Below are 20635 nucleotides of genomic sequence, written 5' to 3'. Positions count from 1 at the left end.
TGTTCTAGGTTTTATGCAGGACCTGTTCCCTGCCATCTCTCCGGTAAGTATTCCCACTGGTAAGTATTTTTCCTTTTTAAATTCAGGTAAGTATCTAATTTATAGTGTTCTACGGTAAGTATATTCCCAAGTCCACAAGCACCATATATATTAAGAGTTAGTTATTCATATTACATATGGTTAAGGTTAGGGTTTAGAATTTGGTCTAGGGTTAGCCAATAAAATTCAATTAGGTTAAGATTAGTGTTGAGGGTTACTAAATAATATGCAATAGGGTTATGATTAGGGCTTAAAATCGTATAGGGGTTAGCCAGTATATTTGATATAGGTTGAGATTAGGGCTCCATTTTTTGGTTAAAGGTTAGCTAATAAAATCACATAGGGTTAGGGTTAGGGTTAGGCGCCGGGCTGACCCCGACGCCCCGAAGTCGGAAATGACGTCGGTTTCGCGGAAGCCTTATGAATGGCGGTCTATGGGAAGCTGGAATTCGACTTGGAAGTTAGCCACTGTGCTAACGCGCGCTCCATTGACTTTGAATGGCGGGGGCATAACTCCCGCGCGCCAGTTGGAACCGGGTTTGGAACGAGGTCGCGATTCCGGGTTCCGGTGAAAATGTCGGCTAATCGAAACGGGAAAAATCGCCGCGGATAGTGCGAAATTCGTAGGTGCCGGCGACGCGTTTCGTTTGAAAAGGTTTTTTGTTTAAGTATTTTTTAAGGGCCGTTTTAAAAACGCGGGTGCGGTTCGGGCGAGCGGACACCAGGTGTCGCGTGTGAGCCCGGTCGAATTCCAGGAATCGCGCACGGGTCGTATTCCGTGAACCGCGCCGGTCGGAGTCCGGGAATTGTACTTGTCGTGTTCCGTGAACCGTGCGCGTCGGTTTTCGGGAACGGCGGGGTCGTATTCCGTGAATCGTACGCGTCGCATTCCGGGAACTGTACGGGTCGTAATTCCGTGAATTGTACCGGTCGGGGTCCGGGAATTGTACTGGTCGAATACCGGGAATTGCGCTGGTCGTGTTCCGTGAACTGTACGCGTCGGATTCCAGGAATTGTACGCGTCGGATTCCAGGAACTGTACGGGTTGGATTCCAGGAACTGTACGCGTCGGATTCCAGGAACTGTACGGGTCGGATTCCATGAACTGTATGTGTCGGATTCCAGGAATTGTACTGGTCGTATTCCATGAACTGTACATGTCGGATTCCAGGAATTGTACTGGTCGGGGTCCGGGAATCGTACTGGTTGAATACCAGGAATTGTACTGGTCGGATTCCAGGAACTGTACGGGTCGTATTCCATGAATTGTACTGGTCGGGGTCCGGGAATTGTACTGGTTGAATACCAGGAATTGTACTGGTTGAATACCAGGAATTGTACTGGTCGTGTTCCGTGAACTGTACTGGTCGTATTCCATGAACTGTACGCGTCGGATTCCAGGAACTGTACGCGTCGGATTCCAGGAACTGTACGGGTCGGATTCCATGAATCGTACGTGTCGGAGCCCGGGAATTGTACTGGTCGTATTCCATGAACTGTACGTGTCGGATTCCAGGAATTGTACTGGTCGGGGTCCGGGAATCGTACTGGTTGAATACCAGGAATTGTACTGGTCGTGTTCCATGAACTGTACGCGTCGGATTCCAGGAACTGTACGGGTCGTATTCCAGGAACTCTACGGGTCGGATTCCATGAATCGTACGTGTCGGAGCCCGGGAATTGTACTGGTCGTATTCCATGAACTGTACGTGTCGGATTCCAGGAATTGTACTGGTCGGGGTCCGGGAATCGTACTGGTTGAATACCAGGAATTGTACTGGTCGTGTTCCATGAACTGTACGCGTCGGATTCCAGGAACTGTACGCGTCGGATTCCAGGAACTGTACGCGTCGGATTCCAGGAACTGTACGCGTCGGATTCCAGGAACTGTACGTGTCGGATTCCAGGAATTCTACTGGTCGGGGTTGAATACCAGGAATTGTACTGGTCGTGTTCCATGAACTGTACGGGTCGGATTCCATGAATCGTACGGGTCGTGTTCCATGAATTGTACTGTGTTGAAATTGTGGAATTATATGTAGGCAACCTGGAAATTGACGTGACCGTCTATTGGTCAACAGCTGATTGCAGTGATTGGTTTTTGGTCAGATATGGCCCTTCCCACTAGTAATTTTTGAGCCAATAGACGTTTGGTTTGCCCATGGTGAAATTGTGGAATTATATGTAGGCAACCTGGAAATTGACGGGTTGTGTTCCATGAATTGTACTGCGTTGAAATTGTGGAATTATATGTAGGCAACCTGGAAATTGACGTGACCATCTATTGGTCAACAGCTGATTGCAGTGATTGTTTTTTGGTCAGATATGGCCCTTCCCACTGGTAATTTTTGAGCCAATAGACGTTTGGTTTGCCCATGGTGAAATTGTGGAATTATATGTATAAAACCTGGAAATTGACTTGGATGGGTTTTTTTTTTTTTATGGCGGGCGTTACCGTTACACCCCCTTCGCAGTGATTGGTCAATGGCCAGTTGCAAGGCTGGGCTGAGTCTATAAAAGCAGTCGCTGTCAGTGCCGCCTTCAGAAGTCAAGCGAGCAAGCGCAAAAAAGGATGGGTCAATATCTGGAAAGTCCTCCTCCTGATTATGACCAGCAAGGTATGATATTTTCTTTGCATGTGCACTTGCAAAAAAAAAAATCATGGGGTCTCTTGACAGATGAGACACCTCCACGATGGATCCCGAGCATTGTGCTCACTACACTGGAGCCCCAAATGAACATGGCAATGGAAACAAGTCAAGGGTAAGTTGGCGATGTCTACATCCAGGATGGCAACCTAAATTCCTTAAAGATGACATGTAATTCCTTAAAGATGACATGCAATTCCTTAAAAATGACACGCAATTCCTTAAAAATGACACGCAATTCCTTAAAGATGACGTGTAAAATTCCTTAAAGATGACGTGCAGTTCCTTAAAAATGGCGCGCAATTCCTTAAAAATGGCGCGCAATTCCTTAAAGGTGACATGTAATTCCTTAAAGATGACATGTAATTCCCGGAAAGATGCGTTCATATTTGTAAACACTACTCAGTGAATTGCGTTTAGTGTTTTTTTATTTTTTTTTTCTATCTAGATTCACTTGGCCATGTTATGAGAGCGGATGGGCGTTTACAGAGCAAATGTGCCTCATCTCCATATCTATTATATGCATCTTATACTTTTCCACTACAAAATCGTAAAATAAAGTCTGTTTGTTGAAGAAAGCTTTTCTGAGTCACGCAGTTTTTGCTTTCACCACAAGGTGTCGCTTGACTGGCTAATTCTTAGCGTTTTTGTGTGGGGAGGAGGTGCCTTTGGCCAATCGGAAGGTGATTGGCTGCAGTACCGTGACATCACCAACACCAGACTATTTAAGCCTGCGTTTGTCCAACCCCCATTCATTCGCATCGAAGTGTGAGGGCAAGCACAAGAAAGCGCCGCTGCAGGTTCCAAGGATGAGTGAGGTGAGTTCCTGGAAATGTGCGTCGCCTTTGGGGAAAAGAGTCCGGTTTCAGGAATTCAAATCTCAAGCGAGTTCCCGCTCCAAGAATTCATCCACAACCAAGGTACAGTTCTAGAAATCTACCGATAGCCGATAGCTTTTCCCTGGCCTCCGAGGCGGGCCCCTTGCGTGTTTGAGGCCCCGCGAAGCGTCGCGTCGCGTGGTCGTTGCTTCGTTGCCCCGTCCGCGCCCGGTTCCTGGAATTGGACCCCGAACCAAAGTCCAGTTCCTGGAATTGGACCCCCAACCAAAGTCCAGTTCCTGGAATTGGACCCCCAACCAAAGTCCAGTTCCTGGAATTGAACCCCCAACTAAAGTCCAGTTCCTGGAATTGGACCCCCAACCAAAGTCCAGTTCCTGGAATTGGACCCCCAACCAAAGTCCAGTTCCTGGAATTGGACCCCCAACCAAAGTCCAGTTCCTGGAATTGGACCCCCAACCAAAGTCCAGTTCCTGGAATTGGACCCCCAACCAAAGTCCAGTTCCCGGAACTGTGCGGAGCGGGACCCAAGCGTAGCTAGCCCCCGCGAGGCCCCGCGCAGCGGGGCCGAGGACACCGGCCTCGCCTATGCCCGGTTCCTGGAATTGGACCCCCAAACCCAGTCCAGTTCCTGGAATTTGACCCCAAACCAAGGTCCAGTTCCAGGAATTCTACGGAGCACTCACTCCAGCCCCCAGTAAGTTCTGTGTCGCTATTGTGGAAGACATGACCCACACCCATGTATTATACATTGTTTTTTGTTGTTGTATAGGTGAACGTGAATTGCAATGAGGAGGAGCTCCCGGAAGAACCTTTCGAGCCTTTGACACAGGAGGTTTCTGTGCCATTAACACAGGCCTCCCCGCTGAGAACTACCAAAGATGTGAACAGGTCTGAGCAGAATGTGGGGGCTGGATGGCAACTTTCAAGGGAGCCCGGGGATCTCGTCTCTACTCCACAGTCCGAGGAAAAAAAGGTACACATTGGAGTAATTAAGGTGATATCCAGGAAGTCCCATGTCACTATTGTGGAAGTTTCCCCCCCCACCCCATTGCCATGGCTTCCAAATTGGATTTTGTCATTGTATAGATGTACATGACTGAAGACGAAGATGAGATGGACGTCATGGAACAAATTGTCTTTCCCTTAACACAAGAAGTCTCCCTGCCCTTAACACAGAAGGTCTCCTCCCTGCACCGGGTGAGTAGAATTCCTGGAAGTGGTTCAATCAAATGCAACACTGGCTCATGCCACCAAAATATGACTGTTTCCTTTCTGGTGACAGACAGGCTCACCTGGGGAAAAGAAGCAGCAAAGGAAGAGTGAAGACAGCAGCAAAAAGGTGAAAACATCTGACAAAACAGTGGGAGATGGACGGCAAGTTTCAAGGGAGGCTTCTCCCCAGTTGATGGAATTGGAGAATGTACGCCCGAGGGAAGCTGAGGTGAAATCCAGGAAGTCCCATGTCTCCTGTTGTTAAACTTGTTAAACTAACCCTAACCCTAACCCTAACCCATAGCTATGTCTTCTATTTTGCTTTTTGTACTATAGTCTGACTTCAGTGACTGGGAAGATGCGGAACAGATAATGGAACATGCCTTGTTGGTAGAAAAACATGTCCAGCGCCCTTGAAATTTGTGAGTATAATTCCTGGAAGTAATTCTGTCATTGTAATACACCGACATGAAATATTTCTTAACCCCCGGGGGGGGGGTTAGGGTTAGGGTTAACCCTAACCTTAACCCTAACCCGCAAAATATAACATACTGTGTCCTTAGGATTGTGATACCACTCACACTCTCAAGTCCCGCAAGAAGAAGAAGATGAAGGAGAAGATCAAGTTAAAGAAAAAGGACAAATTCCATCCAAAAAGGGAACGAAACACAGCAAAAGAGATCTCCCAAACCAAATTCAGAGCCAACAACACTTCCAGAAAAAATCAGTCATCATAATTCTGTAAGTAGACTTGGGCTGCGGAGGGGGACTCTAATGTGGAAATCCTAAAATTAAACCTTTGTCATTTTTATGTCTTTCAGGGTCAACGAAGAAAACTCGCACTCACACCACAATTTTATTCCATGGCCAAAACTCTCTTCGAAAGAGAGATCCAGGAAAAGTTGGTCCTGAAAAAAAGGATACGGGAGATCGTGGCTGAACAACCAGCATTTCGACAGCTATGCCGTGAGCTGGAACTATGTATTGAGAACATTTGAAACCAAGTCCGAATGATGATCAAAAGATGTGAAAATTAAAGTCAATTTGGAATGTTGGAGTTCTGGTGGGTCTTCTTCCAGGTTTTTTACATTGTATGTTTTAAGACAATGCTGCATGCCTCTCACAATGTGTCAGGGTCGGTGGTTCCATTTTCCGCTTAAGTCCATTTCGAGGAATCCAAACCCAACCAAGGTCGAGTTCCAGGATTCTTACCGATCGGCGAAGCGGGCCCCAAACACGTCGAGAACACCGGCATGGTGAGTCCCGGGCTGGGTGGTTCCATTCCCGGCCTGAGTCCATTTTCAGGAATTGAGCCCCAACCAGTTCCAGGTCCAGTTCCAGGAATCCAACCCCAACCAACCAAGATCCAGTTCCAGGATTCCGACCGATGGGCTAAACCTGAGAGCACCGGCCTGGTGGGTGGTTCCGATTCCGTCCCCCGCTTAAGTCCATTTCCAGGAATCCAACCCCCATCCAAGGTCCAATTCCAGGATTCCTACCGATCGGCTAACCTGCCCCGCGAAGTCCACTTCCAGGAATCCAACCCCAAACAAGGTCCAGTTCCAGGATTCCTACCGATCGGCTAACCTGACCCCCAAGCCCATTTCCAGGAATCCAACCCCAACCAACCGAGGTTCATTTCCAGGATTCCTACCGATCGGCTAACCTGCCCCGCTAGGTCGAATTCCAGGAATTCAACCTCAACCGAGGTCAACTTCCTGGAATCCTACCGATGGGCTAAACCTGACCCCCGAAGTCCACGATGGGCTAAACCTGCCCCGCGAAGCCGGGCCGAGAGCACCGGGCCCGGGGTGGGTGGTTCCGATTCCGTCCCCCGCTTAAGTCAATTTCCAGGAAAACAACCGCAAAAAAACCGAGGTTCATTTCCAGGATTCCTACCGATCGGTTAACCTGCCAGGTAGGTCGAATTCCAGGAATTCAACCTGGAGGACCGAGGTCAACTTCCATGAAAGCTACCGATGGGCTAAACCTGACCTCCGAAGTCGATTTCCAGGAATGCTACCGATGGGCTAAACCTGCCCCGCGAAGCCGGGCCGAGAGCACCGGCCCGGGGGGGTGGTTTGAAGTCGATTTCCAGGAATGCTACCGATGGGCTAAACCTGCCCCGCGAAGCCGGGCCGAGAGCACCGGCCCGGGGGGGTGGTTCGAAGTCGATTTCCAGGAATGCTACCGATGGGCTAAACCTGCCCCGCGAAGCCGGGCCGAGAGCACCGGCCCGGGGTGGGTGGTTCCGATTCCGTCCCCGGCTTGAGTCGATTTCCAGGAATTCAACCCCGAACCAACCGAGGTTCATTTCCAGGATTTCTACCGATGGGCTAACCTAACCCCCGAAGTCGATTTCCAGGAAAACAACCGCAAAAAAACCGAGGTTCATTTCCAGGATTCCTACCGATCGGTTAACCTGCCAGGTAGGTTGAATTCCAGGAATTCAACCTGGAGGACCGAGGTCAACTTCCATGAAAGCTACCGATGGGCTAAACCTGACCTCCGAAGTCGATTTCCAGGAATGCTACCGATGGGCTAAACCTGCCCCGCGAAGCCGGGCCGAGAGCACCGGCCCGGGGGGGTGGTTCGAAGTCGATTTCCAGGAATGCTACCGATGGGCTAAACCTGCCCCGCGAAGCCGGGCCGAGAGCACCGGCCCGGGGTGGGTGGTTCCGATTCCGTCCCCGGCTTGAGTCGATTTCCAGGAATTCAACCCCGAACCAACCGAGGTTCATTTCCAGGATTTCTACCGATGGGCTAACCTAACCCCCGAAGTCGATTTCCAGGAAAACAACCGCAAAAAAACCGAGGTTCATTTCCAGGATTCCTACCGATCGGTTAACCTGCCAGGTAGGTCGAATTCCAGGAATTCAACCTGGAGGACCGAGGTCAACTTCCATGAAAGCTACCGATGGGCTAAACCTGACCTCCGAAGTCGATTTCCAGGAATGCTACCGATGGGCTAAACCTGCCCCGCGAAGCCGGGCCGAGAGCACCGGCCCGGGGGGGTGGTTCGAAGTCGATTTCCAGGAATGCTACCGATGGGCTAAACCTGCCCCGCGAAGCCGGGCCGAGAGCACCGGCCCGGGGGGGTGGTTCGAAGTCGATTTCCAGGAATGCTACCGATGGGCTAAACCTGCCCCGCGAAGCCGGGCCGAGAGCACCGGCCCGGGGTGGGTGGTTCCGATTCCGTCCCCGGCTTGAGTCGATTTCCAGGAATTCAACCCCGAACCAACCGAGGTTCATTTCCAGGATTTCTACCGATGGGCTAACCTAACCCCCGAAGTCGATTTCCAGGAATTTAACCCCAACCACCACCCAAGGTCCAGTTCCAGGATTCCTACCGATGGGCTAAACCTGCTCTGCGAAGCCGGGCCGAGAGCACCGGCCCGGGGTGGGTGGTTCCGATTCCGTCCCTGGCTTGAGTCGATTTCCAGGAATTCGACCCCAACCATCCAAGGTCCAGTTCCAGGATTCCTACCGATGGGCTAAACCTGCTCCGCGAAGCCGGGCCGAGAGCACCGGCCCGGGGTGGGTGGTTCCGATTCCGTCCCTGGCTTGAGTCGATTTCCAGGAATTCAACCCCGAACCAACCGAGGTTCATTTCCAGGATTTCTACCGATGGGCTAACCTAACCCCCGAAGTCGATTTCCAGGAAACCAACCCCAAACAACCGGGGTTCATTTCCAGGATTCCTACCGATCGGTTAACCTGCCCGCTAGGTCGAATTCCAGGAATTCAACCTGGAGGACCGAGGTCGAATTCCAGGAATGCGACCGATGGGCTAAACCTGACCCCCGAAGTCCAATTCCAGGAATTCAACCTGGACCGAGGTCGATTTCCAGGATTTCGACCGATGGGCTAAACCTGGCCCGCGCAGCGGGCCCCAAGCGCACCGAGGCCCCGCGAAGCGGGGCCGAGAACACCGCCACGGTAGCACCCGGGGAGGGAGGTTCCGTTTCCGGCTTGAGTCGATTTCCAGGAATTCGACACATCCAGGGTCGATTTCCAGGATTTCGACCGATGGGCTAAACCCGGCCCGCGAAGCGGGCCCCAAGCGCACCGAGGCCCCGCGAAGCGGGGCCGAGAACACCGCCATGGTAGCACCCGGGGAGGGAGGTTCCGTTTCCGGCTTGAGTCGATTTCCAGGAATTCGACACATCCAGGGTCGATTTCCAGGATTTCGACCGATGGGCTAAACCCGGCCCGCGAAGCGGGCCCCAAGCGCACCGAGGCCCCGCGAAGCGGGGCCGAGAACACCGCCATGGTAGCACCCGGGGAGGGAGGCTCCGTTTCCGGCTTGAGTCGATTTCCAGGAATTCGACACATCCAGGGTCGATTTCCAGGATTTCGACCGATGGGCTAAACCTGGCCCGCGAAGCGGGCCCCAAGCGCACCGAGGCCCCGCGAAGCGGGGCCGAGAACACCGCCATGGTAGCACCCGGGGAGGGAGGCTCCGTTTCCGGCTTGAGTTGATTTCCAGGAATTCGACACATCCAGGGTCGATTTCCAGGATTTCGACCGATGGGCTAAACCTGGCCCGCGAAGCGGGCCCCAAGCGCACCGAGGCCCCGCGAAGCGGGGCCGAGAACACCGCCATGGTAGCACCCGGGGAGGGAGGTTCCGTTTCCGGCTTGAGTCGATTTCCAGGAATTCGACACATCCAGGGTCGATTTCCAGGATTTCGACCGATGGGCTAAACCCGGCCCGCGAAGCGGGCCCCAAGCGCACCGAGGCCCCGCGAAGCGGGGCCGAGAACACCGCCATGGTAGCACCCGGGGAGGGAGGTTCCGTTTCCGGCTTGAGTCGATTTCCAGGAATTCGACACATCCAGGGTCGATTTCCAGGATTTCGACCGATGGGCTAAACCCGGCCCGCGAAGCGGGCCCCAAGCGCACCGAGGCCCCGCGAAGCGGGGCCGAGAACACCGCCATGGTAGCACCCGGGGAGGGAGGTTCCGTTTCCGGCTTGAGTCGATTTCCAGGAATTCGACACATCCAAGGTCGATTTCCAGGATTTCGACCGATGGGCTAAACCCGGCCCGCGAAGCGGGCCCCAAGCGCACCGAGGCCCCGCGAAGCGGGGCCGAGAACACCGCCATGGTAGCACCCGAGGAGGGAGGTTCCGTTTCCGGCTTGAGTCGATTTCCAGGAATTCGACACATCCAAGGTCGATTTCCAGGATTTCGACCGATGGGCTAAACCCGGCCCGCGAAGCAGGCCCCAAGCGCACCGAGGCCCCGCGAAGCGGGGCCGAGAACACCGCCATGGTAGCACCCGGGGAGGGAGGTTCCGTTTCCGGCTTGAGTCGATTTCCAGGAATTCGACACATCCAAGGTCGATTTCCAGGATTTTGACCGATGGGCTAAACCCGGCCCGCGAAGCGGGCCCCAAGCGCACCGAGGCCCCGCGAAGCGGGGCCGAGAACACCGCCATGGTAGCACCCGGGGAGGGAGGTTCCGTTTCCGGCTTGAGTCGATTTCCAGGAATTCGACACATCCAGGGTCGATTTCCAGGATTTCGACCGATGGGCTAAACCCGGCCCGCGAAGCGGGCCCCAAGCGCACCGAGGCCCCGCGAAGCGGGGCCGAGAACACCGCCATGGTAGCACCCGGGGAGGGAGGTTCCGTTTCCGGCTTGAGTCGATTTCCAGGAATTCGACACATCCAAGGTCGATTTCCAGGATTTCGACCGATGGGCTAAACCCGGCCCGCGAAGCGGGCCCCAAGCGCACCGAGGCCCCGCGAAGCGGGGCCGAGAACACCGCCATGGTAGCACCCGGGGAGGGAGGTTCCGTTTCCGGCTTGAGTCGATTTCCAGGAATTCGACACATCCAGGGTCGATTTCCAGGATTTCGACCGATGGGCTAAACCCGGCCCGCGAAGCGGGCCCCAAGCGCACCGAGGCCCCGCGAAGCGGGGCCGAGAACACCGCCATGGTAGCACCCGGGGAGGGAGGTTCCGTTTCCGGCTTGAGTCGATTTCCAGGAATTCGACACATCCAAGGTCGATTTCCAGGATTTCGACCGATGGGCTAAACCCGGCCCGCGAAGCGGGCCCCAAGCGCACCGAGGCCCCGCGAAGCGGGGCCGAGAACACCGCCATGGTAGCACCCGGGGAGGGAGGTTCCGTTTCCGGCTTGAGTCGATTTCCAGGAATTCGACACATCCAGGGTCGATTTCCAGGATTTCGACCGATGGGCTAAACCCGGCCCGCGAAGCGGGCCCCAAGCGCACCGAGGCCCCGCGAAGCGGGGCCGAGAACACCGCCATGGTAGCACCCGGGGAGGGAGGTTCCGTTTCCGGCTTGAGTCGATTTCCAGGAATTCGACACATCCAAGGTCGATTTCCAGGATTTCGACCGATGGGCTAAACCCGGCCCGCGAAGCGGGCCCCAAGCGCACCGAGGCCCCGCGAAGCGGGGCCGAGAACACCGCCATGGTAGCACCCGGGGAGGGAGGTTCCGTTTCCGGCTTGAGTCGATTTCCAGGAATTCGACACATCCAGGGTCGATTTCCAGGATTTCGACCGATGGGCTAAACCTGGCCCGCGCAGCGGGCCCCAAGCGCACCGGGGCCCCGCGAAGCGGGGCCGAGAACACCGCCATGGTAGCACCCGGGGAGGGAGGTTCCGTTTCCGGCTTGAGTCGATTTCCAGGAATTCGACACATCCAGGGTCGATTTCCAGGATTTCGACCGATGGGCTAAACCTGGCCCGCGCAGCGGGCCCCAAGCGCACCGAGGCCCCGCGAAGCGGGGCCGAGAACACCGCCATGGTAGCACCCGGGGAGGGAGGTTCCGTTTCCGGCTTGAGTCGATTTCCAGGAATTCGACCCCATCCAAGGTCCATTTCCAGGATTTCGACCGATGGGCTAAACCCGGCCCGCGCAGCGGGCCCCAAGCGCACCGAGGCCCCGCGAAGCGGGGCCGAGAACACCGCCATGGTAGCACCCGGGGAGGGAGGTTCGGTTTCCGGCTTTTGTCGATTTCCAGGAATTCGACACATCCAGGGTCGATTTCCAGGATTTCGACCGATGGGCTAAACCTGGCCCGCGAAGCGGGCCCCAAGCGCACCGAGGCCCCGCGGAGCGGGGCCGAGAACACCGCCATGGTGCCACCCGGGGAGGGAGGTTCGGTTCCCGGCTTGAGTCGATTTCCAGGAATGCGACCCCATCCAAGGTCCATTTCCAGGATTTCGACCGATGGGCTAAACCCGGCCCGCGCAGCGGGCCCCAAGCGCACCGAGGCCCCGCGAAGCGGGGCCGAGAACACCGCCATGGTAGCACCCGGGGAGGGAGGTTCCGTTTCCGGCTTGAGTCGATTTCCAGGAATTCGACACATCCAGGGTCGATTTCCAGGATTTCGACCGATGGGCTAAACCTGGCCCGCGCAGCGGGCCCCAAGCGCACCGAGGCCCCGCGAAGCGGGGCCGAGAACACCGCCATGGTAGCACCCGGGGAGGGAGGTTCCGTTTCCGGCTTGAGTCGATTTCCAGGAATTCGACACATCCAAGGTCGATTTCCAGGATTTCGACCGATGGGCTAAACCTGGCCCGCGAAGCGGGCCCCAAGCGCACCGAGGCCCCGCGAAGCGGGGCCGAGAACACCGCCATGGTAGCACCCGGGGAGGGAGGTTCCGTTTCCGGCTTGAGTCGATTTCCAGGAATTCGACACATCCAGGGTCGATTTCCAGGATTTCGACCGATGGGCTAAACCTGGCCCGCGCAGCGGGCCCCAAGCGCACCGAGGCCCCGCGAAGCGGGGCCGAGAACACCGCCATGGTAGCACCCGGGGAGGGAGGTTCCGTTTCCGGCTTGAGTCGATTTCCAGGAATTCGACACATCCAGGGTCGATTTCCAGGATTTCGACCGATGGGCTAAACCCGGCCCGCGAAGCGGGCCCCAAGCGCACCGAGGCCCCGCGAAGCGGGGCCGAGAACACCGCCATGGTAGCACCCGGGGAGGGATGTTCCGTTTCCGGCTTGAGTCGATTTCCAGGAATTCGACACATCCAGGGTCGATTTCCAGGATTTCGACCGATGGGCTAAACCTGGGCCGCGCAGCGGGCCCCAAGCGCACCGAGGCCCCGCGAAGCGGGGCCGAGAACACCGCCATGGTAGCACCCGGGGAGGGAGGTTCCGTTTCCGGCTTGAGTCGATTTCCAGGAATTCGACACATCCAGGGTCGATTTCCAGGATTTCGACCGATGGGCTAAACCCGGCCCGCGAAGCGGGCCCCAAGCGCACCGAGGCCCCGCGAAGCGGGGCCGAGAACACCGCCATGGTAGCACCCGGGGAGGGAGGTTCCGTTTCCGGCTTGAGTCGATTTCCAGGAATTCGACACATCCAAGGTCGATTTCCAGGATTTCGACCGATGGGCTAAACCCGGCCCGCGAAGCGGGCCCCAAGCGCACCGAGGCCCCGCGAAGCGGGGCCAAGAACACCGCCATGGTAGCACCCGGGGAGGGAGGTTCCGTTTCCGGCTTGAGTCGATTTCCAGGAATTCGACACATCCAAGGTCGATTTCCAGGATTTCGACCGATGGGCTAAACCTGGCCCGCGAAGCGGGCCCCAAGCGCACCGAGGCCCCGCGAAGCGGGGCCGAGAACACCGCCATGGTACCACCCGGGGAGGGAGGTACGGTTTCCGGCTTGAGTCGATTTCCAGGAATTCGACCCCATCCAAGGTCCGTTTCCAGGATTTCGACCGATGGGCTAAACCTGGCCCGCGCAGCGGGCCCCAAGCGCACCGAGGCCCCGCGAAGCGGGGCCGAGTACCGCCATGGTAGCACCCGGGGAGGGAGGTTCGGTTTCCGGCTTGAGTCGATTTCCAGGAATTCGACACATCCAGGGTCGATTTCCAGGATTTCGACCGATGGGCTAAACCTGGCCCGCGAAGCGGGCCCCAAGCGCACCGAGGCCCCGCGAAGCGGGGCCGAGAACACCGCCATGGTAGCACCCGGGGAGGGAGGTTCCGTTTCCGGCTTGAGTCGATTTCCAGGAATTCGACACATCCAGGGTCGATTTCCAGGATTTCGACCGATGGGCTAAACCCGGCCCGCGAAGCGGGCCCCAAGCGCACCGAGGCCCCGCGAAGCGGGGCCGAGAACACCGCCATGGTAGCACCCGGGGAGGGAGGTTCCGTTTCCGGCTTGAGTCGATTTCCAGGAATTCGACACATCCAAGGTCGATTTCCAGGATTTCGACCGATGGGCTAAACCCGGCCCGCGAAGCGGGCCCCAAGCGCACCGAGGCCCCGCGAAGCGAGGCCGAGTACCGCCATGGTAGCACCGGGGAGGGAGGTTCGGTTCCCGGCTTGAGTCGATTTCCAGGAATTCGACCCCATCCAAGGTCCATTTCCAGGATTTCGACCGATGGGCTAAACCTGGCCCGCGAAGCGGGCCCCAAGCACACCGAGGCCCCGCGAAGCGGGGCCGAGAACACCGCCATGGTACCACCCGGGGAGGGAGGTTCGGTTCCCGGCTTGAGTCGATTTCCAGGAATTCGACCCCATCCAAGGTCCATTTCCAGGATTTCGACCGATGGGCTAAAACTGGCCCGCGCAGCGGGCCCCAAGCGCACCGAGGCCCCGCGAAGCGGGGCCGAGTACCGCCATGGTAGCACCCGGGGAGGGAGGTTCGGTTCCCGGCTTGAGTCGATTTCCAGGAATTCGACCCCATCCAAGGTCGATTTCCAGGATTTCGACCGATGGGCTAAACCTGGCCCGCGCAGCGGGCCCCAAGCGCACCGAGGCCCCGCGGAGCGGGGCCGAGAACACCGCCATGGTACCACCCGGGGAGGGAGGTTCGGTTCCCGGCTTGAGTCGATTTCCAGGAATTCGACCCCATCCAAGGTCCATTTCCAGGATTTCGACCGATGGGCTAAACCTGGCCCGCGCAGCGGGCCCCAAGCGCACCGAGGCCCCGCGAAGCGGGGCCGAGTACCGCCATGGTAGCACCCGGGGAGGGAGGTTCGGTTCCCGGCTTGAGTCGATTTCCAGGAATTCGACCCCATCCAAGGTCGATTTCCAGGATTTCGACCGATGGGCTAAACCTGGCCCGCGCAGCGGGCCCCAAGCGCACCGAGGCCCCGCGAAGCGGGGCCGAGTACCGCCATGGTAGCACCCGGGGAGGGAGGTTCGGTTCCCGGCTTGAGTCGATTTCCAGGAATTCGACCCCATCCAAGGTCCATTTCCAGGATTTCGACCGATGGGCTAAACCTGGCCCGCGAAGCGGGCCCCAAGCACACCGAGGCCCCGCGAAGCGGGGCCGAGAACACCGCCATGGTACCACCCGGGGAGGGAGGTTCGGTTCCCGGCTTGAGTCGATTTCCAGGAATTCGACCCCATCCAAGGTCCATTTCCAGGATTTCGACCGATGGGCTAAACCTGGCCCGCGCAGCGGGCCCCAAGCGCACCGAGGCCCCGCGAAGCGGGGCCGAGTACCGCCATGGTAGCACCCGGGGAGGGAGGTTCGGTTCCCGGCTTGAGTCGATTTCCAGGAATTCGACCCCATCCAAGGTCCATTTCCAGGATTTCGACCGATGGGCTAAACCTGGCCCGCGCAGCGGGCCCCAAGCGCACCGAGGCCCCGCGAAGCGGGGCCGAGTACCGCCATGGTAGCACCCGGGGAGGGAGGTTCGGTTCCCGGCTTGAGTCGATTTCCAGGAATTCGACCCCATCAAAGGTCGATTTCCAGGATTTCGACCGATGGGCTAAACCTGGCCCGCGCAGCGGGCCCCAAGCGCACCGAGGCCCCGCGAAGCGAGGCCGAGTACCGCCATGGTAGCACCCGGGGAGGGAGGTTCGGTTCCCGGCTTGAGTCGATTTCCAGGAATTCGACCCCATCCAAGGTCGATTTCCAGGATTTCGACCGATGGGCTAAACCTGGCCCGCGCAGCGGGCCCCAAGCGCACCGAGGCCCCGCGGAGCGGGGCCGAGAACACCGCCATGGTAGCACCCGGGGAGGGAGGTTCCGTTTCCGGCTTGAGTCGATTTCCAGGAATTCGACACATCCAGGGTCGATTTCCAGGATTTCGACCGATGGGCTAAACCTGGCCCGCGCAGCGGGCCCCAAGCGCACCGAGGCCCCGCGAAGCGGGGCCGAGAACACCGCCATGGTAGCACCCGGGGAGGGAGGTTCGGTTCCCGGCTTCAGTCGATTTCCAGGAATTCGACCCCATCCAAGGTCCGTTTCCAGGATTTCGACCGATGGGCTAAACCTGGCCCGCGAAGCGGGCCCCAAGCACACCGAGGCCCCGCGAAGCGGGGCCGAGAACACCGCCATGGTAGCACCCGGGGAGGGAGGTTCGGTTCCCGGCTTGAGTCGATTTCCAGGAATTCGACCCCATCCAAGGTCGATTTCCAGGATTTCGACCGATGGGCTAAACCTGGCCCGCGCAGCGGGCCCCAAGCGCACCGAGGCCCCGCGAAGCGGGGCCCAGTACCGCCATGGTAGCACCCGGGGAGGGAGGTTCGGTTCCCGGCTTGAGTCGATTTCCAGGAATTCGACCCCATCCAAGGTCCATTTCCAGGATTTCGACCGATGGGCTAAACCTGGCCCGCGAAGCGGGCCCCAAGCACACCGAGGCCCCGCGAAGCGGGGCCGAGAACACCGCCATGGTACCACCCGGGGAGGGAGGTTCGGTTCCCGGCTTGAGTCGATTTCCAGGAATTCGACCCCTTCCAAGGTCGATTTCCAGGATTTCGACCGATGGGCTAAACCTGGCCCGCGCAGCGGGCCCCAAGCGCACCGAGGCCCCGCGAAGCGCGGCCGAGTACCGCCATGGTAGCACCCGGGGAGGGAGGTTCGGTTCCCGGCTTGAGTCGATTTCCAGGAATTCGACCCCATCCAAGGTCGATTTCCAGGATTTCGACCGATGGGCTAAACCTGGCCCGCGCAGCGGGCCCCAAGCGCACCGAGGCCCCGCGGAGCGGGGCCGAGAACACCGCCATGGTAGCACCCGGGAGGGAGGTTCCGTTTCCGGCTTGAGTCGATTTCCAGGAATTCGACACATCCAGGGTCGATTTCCAGGATTTCGACCGATGGGCTAAACCTGGCCCGCGCAGCGGGCCCCAAGCGCACCGAGGCCCCGCGAAGCGGGGCCGAGTACCGCCATGGTAGCACCCGGGGAGGGAGGTTCGGTTCCCGGCTTTAGTCGATTTCCAGGAATTCGACATCATCCAACGTCCATTTCCAGGATTTCGACCGATGGGCTAAACCTGGCCCGCGCAGCGGGCCCCAAGCGCACCGAGGCCCCGCGAAGCGGGGCCGAGAACACCGCCATGGTGCCACCCGGGGAGGGAGGTTCTGTTCCCGGCTTGAGTCGATTTCCAGGAATTCGACCCCATCCAAGGTCCATTTCCAGGATTTCGACCGATGGGCTAAACCCGGCCCGCGCAGCGGGCCCCAAGCGCACCGAGGCCCCGCGGAGCGGGGCCGAGAACACCGCCATGGTAGCACCCGGGGAGGGAGGTTCGGTTTCCGGCTTGAGTCGATTTCCAGGATTTCGACATCATCCAACGTCCATTTCCAGGATTTCGACCGATGGGCTAAACCTGGCCCGCGAAGCGGGCCCCTAGCGCACCGAGGCCCCGCGAAGCGGGGCCGAGAACACCGCCATGGTGCCACCCGGGGAGGGAGGTTCGGTTCCCGGCTTGAGTCGATTTCCAGGAATTCGACCCCATCCAAGGTCCATTTCCAGGATTTCGACCGATGGGCTAAACCTGGCCCGCGCAGCGGGCCCCAAGCGCACCGAGGCCCCGCGAAGCGGGGCCGAGTACCGCCATGGTAGCACCCGGGGAGGGAGGTTCCGTTCCCGGCTTGAGTCGATTTCCAGGAATTCGACCCCATCCAAGGTCCATTTCCAGGATTCCGACCGATGGGACAAACCTGGCCCGCGCAGCGGGCCCAAAGCGCACAGAGGCCCCGCGAAGCGGGGCCGAGAACACCGCCATGGTAGCACCCGGGGAGGGAGGTTCGGTTTCCGGCTTGAGTCGATTTCCAGGAATTCGACCACATCCAAGGTCGATTTCCAGGATTTCGACCGATGGGCTAAACCTGGCCCGCGCAGCGGGCCCCAAGCGCACCGAGGCCCCGCGAAGCGGGGCCGAGTACCGCCATGGTAGCACCCGGGGAGGGAGGTTCGGTTCCCGGCTTGAGTCAATTTCCAGGAATTCGACCCCAATCCTAGGTCGATTTCCAGGATTTCGACCGATGGGCTAAACCTGGCCCGCGCAGCGGGCCCCAAGCGCACCGAGGCCCCGCGGAGCGGGGCCGAGAACACCGCCATGGTAGCACCCGGGGAGGGAGGTTCCGTTCCCGGCTTGAGTCGATTTCCAGGAATTCGACCCCATCCAAGGTCCATTTCCAGGATTCCGACCGATGGGCCAAACCTGGCCCGCGCAGCGGGCCCAAAGCGCACAGAGGCCCCGCGAAGCGGGGCCGAGAACACCGCCATGGTAGCACCCGGGGAGGGAGGTTCGGTTTCCGGCTTGAGTCGATTTCCAGGAATTCGACACATCCAGGGTCGATTTCCAGGATTTCGACCGATGGGCTAAACCTGGCCCGCGAAGCGGGCCCCAAGCGCACCGAGGCCCCGCGAAGCGGGGCCGAGAACACCGCCATGGTACCACCCGGGGAGGGAGGTTCGGTTCCCGGCTTGAGTCGATTTCCAGGAATTCGACATCATCCAAGGTCGATTTCCAGGATTTCGACCGATGGGCTAAACCTGGCCCGCGAAGCGGGCCCCAAGCGCACCGAGGCCCCGCGGAGCGGGGCCGAGAACACCGCCATGGTACCACCCGGGGAGGGAGGTTCGGTTCCCGGCTTTAGTCGATTTCCAGGAATTCGACATCATCCAACGTCCATTTCCAGGATTTCGACCGATGGGCTAAACCTGGCCCGCGCAGCGGGCCCCAAGCGCACCGAGGCCCCGCGAAGCGGGGCCGAGAACACCGCCATGGTACCACCCGGGGAGGGAGGTTCGGTTCCCGGCTTGAGTCGATTTCCAGGAATTCGACCCCATCCAAGGTCGATTTCCAGGATTTCGACCGATGGGCTAAACCTGGCCCGCGAAGCGGGCCCCAAGCACACCGAGGCCCCGCGAAGCGGGGCCGAGAACACCGCCATGGTAGCACCCGGGGAGGGAGGTTCGGTTACCGGCTTGAGTCGATTTCCAGGAATTCGACCACATCCAAGGTCGATTTCCAGGATTTCGACCGATGGGCTAAACCTGGCCCGCGCAGCGGGCCCCAAGCGCACCGAGGCCCCGCGAAGCGGGGCCGAGTACCGCCATGGTAGCACCCGGGGAGGGAGGTTCGGTTCCCGGCTTGAGTCGATTTCCAGGAATTCGACCCCATCCAAGGTCGATTTCCAGGATTTCGACCGATGGGCTAAACCTGGCCCGCGCAGCGGGCCCCAAGCGCACCGAGGCCCCGCGGAGCGGGGCCGAGAACACCGCCATGGTAGCACCCGGGGAGGGAGGTTCGGTTCCCGGCTTGAGTCGATTTCCAGGAATTCGACCCCATCCAAGGTCCATTTCCAGGATTTCGACCGATGGGCTAAACCTGGCCCGCGCAGCGGGCCCCAAGCGCACCGAGGCCCCGCGGAGCGGGGCCGAGTACCGCCATGGTAGCACCCGGGGAGGGAGGTTCGGTTCCCGGCTTGAGTCGATTTCCAGGAATTCAACCCCATCCAAGGTCCATTTCCAGGATTCCGACCGATGGGCTCGACCTGGCCCGCGCAGCGGGCCCCAAGCGCACCGAGGCCCCGCGGAGCGGGGCCGAGAACACCGGCATGGTTGGTCCCGGGTTTGGTGGGTCCAGCTCCCCTTCGGTCGAATTCCAGGAATTCAACCTGGAGCGAGGTCAACTTCCAGGAATGCTACCGATGGGCTCGACCTGGCCCGCGCAGCGGGCCCCAAGCGCACCGAGGCCCCGCGGAGCGGGGCCGAGAACACCGGCATGGTTGGTCCCGGGTTTGGTGGGTCCAGCTCCCCTTCGGTCGAATTCCAGGAATTCAACCTGGAGCGAGGTCAACTTCCAGGAATGCTACCGATGGGCTCGACCTGGCCCGCGCAGCGGGCCCCAAGTGCACCGAGGCCCCGCGGAGCGGGGCCGAGAACACCGGCATGGTTGGTCCCGGGTTTGGTGGGTCCAGCTCCCCTTCGGTCGAATTCCAGGAATTCAACCTGGAGCGAGGTCAACTTCCAGGAATGCTACCGATGGGCTCAACCTGGCCCGCGAAGCGGGCCCCAAGCGCACCAAGGCCCCCGCGAAGCTAACCCTAACCCTAGTTCCAATTCCAGGAATTCAACCTGTACCGAGGTCAACTTCCAGGAATCCGGGAGCATCGCTGGGTCATTCACCCGTCTACGCCCAGTTCATGGAACTGGACCCCCAACCAAGGTCCAGTTCCTGGAATTGGGCGGAGCGGGTCCCAAGCGGAGCTAGCCCCCGCGAGGCTCCGCGAAGCGGGGCCGAGAACACCGGGATTGAGGCTCGCCGGTCCGCTGGGTCATTCACCCGTCTACGCCCAATTCCTGGAATCTGACCCTGAACCAAGGTTCAGTTCCAGGAATTGGGCGGAGCGGGTCCCAAGCGGAGCTAGCCCCCCCCGGGATTGCGGCTCGCGGGGTCGCTGGTTCCGTGGCCGGCCTCCGCCCAGTTCCTGGAATTGGACCCCCAACCAAGGTCCAGTTCCAGGAACTGTGCGGAGCGGATCCCAAGCGCAATTTTTAAAGAAATAAACTAGTGATTGGTCAACTTTGCTCTCAAGGCAACAGATAAACAAGCCAAACAAGAAATATAAACCTTTATACAACAACAATCTCAGTTATAACAACATATGTACAGTAATTTACACAGGATTTTCTGTTTTTAATTTTAAACAGATAAACAA

At 58.5% G+C, this 20635-nt stretch overlaps 1 protein-coding gene across 1 annotated transcript; it reads left to right on the top strand.

The window, feature by feature from the left end:
* Positions 1–2733: 2733 nt before the first annotated feature.
* LOC144026246 (uncharacterized) lies at positions 2734–5702 on the top strand. The gene is made up of 8 exons (XM_077532834.1): positions 2734–2802; positions 3455–3505; positions 4296–4499; positions 4613–4723; positions 4809–4967; positions 5075–5160; positions 5302–5479; positions 5560–5702. The coding sequence occupies exons 1-6, from the start codon at positions 2734–2736 to the stop codon at positions 5153–5155; spliced, it is 675 nt and encodes a 224-aa protein (XP_077388960.1). The 3' UTR covers positions 5156–5160; positions 5302–5479; positions 5560–5702.
* The last annotated feature ends 14933 nt before the right edge of the window (positions 5703–20635 follow it).

This window comes from Festucalex cinctus, chromosome 9 (assembly GCF_051991245.1).
Source record: "Festucalex cinctus isolate MCC-2025b chromosome 9, RoL_Fcin_1.0, whole genome shotgun sequence".
NCBI lineage: Eukaryota > Metazoa > Chordata > Actinopteri > Syngnathiformes > Syngnathidae > Festucalex > Festucalex cinctus.
Note: the sequence above shows the minus strand (reverse complement) of the source record. Positions and strands in the feature narration are given on the sequence as shown.

Excerpts from the sequence above, each read along its gene's own strand:
- LOC144026246 (XM_077532834.1), top strand. The coding sequence starts at position 2,734 with ATGGATCCCGAGCATTGTGCTCACTACACTGGAGCCCCAAATGAACAT. Across the intron at positions 3,506-4,295 it reads AGGTTCCAAGGATGAGTGAG|GTGAACGTGAATTGCAATGA; the intron begins GTGAGTTCCTGG and ends GTTGTTGTATAG. Across the intron at positions 4,724-4,808 it reads AGGTCTCCTCCCTGCACCGG|ACAGGCTCACCTGGGGAAAA; the intron begins GTGAGTAGAATT and ends TTCTGGTGACAG.